General features: G+C 40.3%; 1 protein-coding gene across 1 annotated transcript; it reads left to right on the top strand.

Moving 5' to 3' along the window:
- Nucleotides 1-953: 953 nt before the first annotated feature.
- Nucleotides 954-1,337, top strand: LOC145994083 (histone-lysine N-methyltransferase SETMAR-like). Its single transcript, XM_083130169.1, has one exon. It carries the CDS (start codon nt 954-956, stop codon nt 1,335-1,337), a length of 384 nt encoding a protein of 127 aa, XP_082986295.1.
- The last annotated feature ends 2,567 nt before the right edge of the window (nt 1,338-3,904 follow it).

Below are 3,904 nucleotides of genomic sequence, written 5' to 3'. Positions count from 1 at the left end.
TGTATAATTTTTAATAGTTAAGGTTGTAATTTTACAATTCACTTCACATAAATATATTTGGGCGATAATTTGAAGCGTTTAATTTCTAATTTGAGAGCTACATGTTGACGTGAATGTTCGTCTATGGCCTTGTAAACTGAAGTTCTCGAGTTTCATTCCTACCGGAGAGGACAAAAATTCTCATGGTTCAGATACCAGTAAAACTGTAGGACCGTTTCCGAGAAGTATATGTGAGTGCAAATGGACAAATTTGGCCTATTATTTAGGCCGTGTAGCTTCCAGTCCCTTGATCCAGGAGCTCTCTAATTCCCAGTCCAAACGGAGAGAGGGAGAAGTGCTGGTCGAGTAACCTACCCTTCCTGTTTACGCGGGGCCTTAGTCGAAGCTCCACCCTCCCCTCCTCCGTTGGCATGGGTTTACGTGTGTAAACACATAAATAATATATTGGGGGAAAATGAAGGATGATTTGATGGATTTTTGCCACACAATATTATCCCAAAGCATTATGTCCAATTTATAACGCTCTGTGAAAGAAAAAATCTTCATATTTTATTATTTTAAGTATTTATTGTAAACTTATGTTTTCCTTTTGTATCAAAATTTAGTGATAGCCCAGTTACGTTTCTTTTCATGAAATAACCTAGTCCTAGGCCTAATTGTGTTATTATTAGAAATATTGATTTTTAGTTGCATTACGTAAATGAAAGTGTGCAACAGTTTGTTGCGAAAATCTCAAGAAGATGTCATAGCTAAATTTAAACAATTCAATATGAATTATTTTCTCGTATATTCTAATACCAGGTTAAGTTGGAAGCTCGTTCGTTTTTTCACATAGGAAACAGTGGAGCCGGAGAAAATACCTGGAAAGCCAAGCGAACACCTCGCGGTGGGCACATGACGTACACACCACTTGGTACATACATTTACACAGGCACAGCGCATTTCGGTCCGTCATGGAGGTCGACAAATTGGCCGTGCCTATCTTGTTACGACATTATTGGAAAAAAGGGGTGAAAGCTACGAGTGCTGCGAGGGAAATTTATGTGGTGCAAGGTGAGGGTACAGTGAACATTAGGACAGCACAGAAATGGTTCAAGCGGTTCTCGTATGGGAAAATGAGTGTGGAAGACAATCTCCGATTTGGGAGACCGGGTGACATGGATGCAGATGCCCTACTACAGTACATGACAGTCCATGCAAGCGCCAGTACGTGGCAACTGGCACGACAGGTTGGATCGTTCCAAAGCACCACGGTTCGCACTCTTCACCAAATGGGTCTTGTCTCTCGATGGACTCGACTTGTTCACCACGAGTTGACACCACAACAGGCTGAATGACGAGTCTCCATCTGTGAACATTGCTTCAAAATTCACGGGACGACAGGTTTTGGCATCGCATTGTTACAGGTGACGAAAAGCAGACCTTTTTACGATAGTCTGACAGTGGTAAGCAGTGGTTGCGGCCACGGCAAGAAGCAATGACACTTGTTGAAAGAGAACGGTTTTAAAAGAAGGTCATGATGTGCATATGGTGAAGTATCGTTGGTCCAAGTGTTCTGGGAACTCGTACCAGATGGTCGTGCAGTCAATGGGAACCTTTACGCTGTGCTATGCAGTGGGTCGATAATGCTGTGTTCCAGAAGTACCCAACATTGATGCGTCGGAAGAGACCAGCCTTGTTGTAGGTCGATAACGCCCCATGTCACCGGTCAAGAATTTTTACCCAGAAACTGCAGTACTTGGAGGGAATTGAAGTGTTGCCTCATCCCCCAAACAGCCTTGATCTCGTGTCATAAGGTTACTATATGTTTCACTCTCTCACACAGTTCGGCACATTGGATGCTGTGGAAACAGGGGTGCGTGAGTTTTTGCCCTAGAAACCAGCCGAATGGTGGCTCTATAGGACCGTTGGCAGAAGAACGAACAACAGAATGGCCTAGACTTTGCCGAATAAGTCCGATGTCACACCTTGTGTCTCCAGTCTCAAGCATCATGTGCAAAAACGAACAAACTTTTGACTCACCCTGGTATATGTGGAACAGTTGGGAGAGGAAATTCCTGTGGTTCGAGTTGCGAACAAAACTGTAGGACCTTTTCCGAAAAGTATATGTGCGTAGAAATGGACAAATTTGGCCTATTATTTAGGCCGTGTAGCTTTCAGTCCCTTGATCCAGGAGCTCTCTAATTCCCAGTCCAAACGGGGAGAGGGAGAAGTGCTGGTCGAGTAACCTACACTGCAAAAAAAAAAGGTGTGTTTGGGGTGAGTTTCGCTCTTTGGAGGCTTCGAAGGTCAGAATACTCGGAATCCTCACCCTTTTGAGTGAGTTTCTCCTCCCTACCCTAGGGTGAGTGCAGATCTGTCGTGAAAACCTTCCCTATACACCCCTTTGGGTGAGTTTCGGCTGCACCGTGATGCCACATGTATAAACTTTCCCACTGAAAATCCACTCACAGGCCTTGTCATAGCGAAAGAATTTTGCCGACATGACAACGTTTGTCGTCCTGGACCCCCTGCCAGGCTCTCCGAGGCAATTTTTTCTACCTGCTGAACCCTTTTCCCAACAAATTACCACCCTATAGCAGTTCTCTAAATATTCAGCAGAGGCGCTGTACTGCAAGTGGCGCTGATTCGAGTGACTAAATCGTGAAATACTTTCAAAATAGGTCGAAAACCTAAAGTCCGTGGACGTTGTTCGTGTGGGGGAAACTAGCGGTCGAGGGACCTTGGAATAAACCTGTCAGTTTTGAGATCCCTGTGATGTTTTAATAATTAGAAAGTGTACGAAATAAATACCTGTATGTTACATGTAAATTTCAGGAATAATCTATTTGAATAGTCATTTCTAATTTTCAAGTACAATTTCACTGCTTTACGTCAGTAATTAACAAAATTTAAGCCGAAAGAAAAATATGATTTTTCCTCACTTAAACAAAGGAAATACATGTTTATAGCCTGAAAGAACGTGTGACATATGCAATCGTGCAAGTGCATACAAATTAAGGCATAAAAAACTGTGTTTTTTTTGTTTACAATATTTCTTCTTTCTTGTTGTTCGAACCTGTATGACTGCATCTTTGTAGTTATTTTCTCATGAAAATATAATGTGCCTTCATTATCAATGTTATCTTGGAGAAGTAAATTTTGTTACTTGGAGTCTGTATTTCTAGTGTTCGTTCATAACGCTTATCTGTCGGGCTGCATTACACTTTTCCTATTCTTATTTCATTACTTTTTTCGGCTAGGAGGAAGCTCTTATGCAAAACACAGATTACAGATATAACACCAGGAGTACACATCCTGAGTACTCAATGTAATTGGAATTATTTTTTAACGCTTAAATAATTTGTTTAACCTTACTATTTTACAGTAAATTTAACGAGAGGCGTCAAGACAATTCTCTGTGCTGAGATGTAAAATAAACTTAATGTTTAAAATGTGACCCCACCACAATTAAAAATTTAATATTTCCGAAGTCACTGGGATTATCGTAAAGGATTATGACCATAAGAGAAGGGTTATGCCTTCTTGTTATGAGGCACGTATCCAGGGGGCTGAAGCCCCGAAATCCTACAAATATCTAATTTAAATAGTGCATAGAGGTAATTAATTTTACTTACTTAGCAGGATTAAACATTAGATCGAAAAAAGTTTAGTGTATAATAGAGAAACCAGTTTATATTGTTATATTCTACCATTTAATCCAAAGAATAAATGGATCCACCAGCTCTCAAAATTTATAGTTTTCTTTGTGACAAGTCATACTATATAAACTTTATGAGTAAAATTTAGCCTTTACTGACGGAATGTGTAAAGGATAATAACAAAATACAATAACTATGAATTTCAGTACACTAACTGTACAAAATGTAAAAAAAATGGACAATGTGTTGGATATACACTCATA

Source organism: Lepisma saccharinum, chromosome 10, assembly GCF_977018435.1.
Source record: "Lepisma saccharinum chromosome 10, izLepSacc3.1, whole genome shotgun sequence".
NCBI lineage: Eukaryota > Metazoa > Arthropoda > Insecta > Zygentoma > Lepismatidae > Lepisma > Lepisma saccharinum.
The sequence above is the reverse complement of the archived record's forward strand: the minus strand, read 5'-3'. Positions and strand labels throughout refer to the sequence as shown.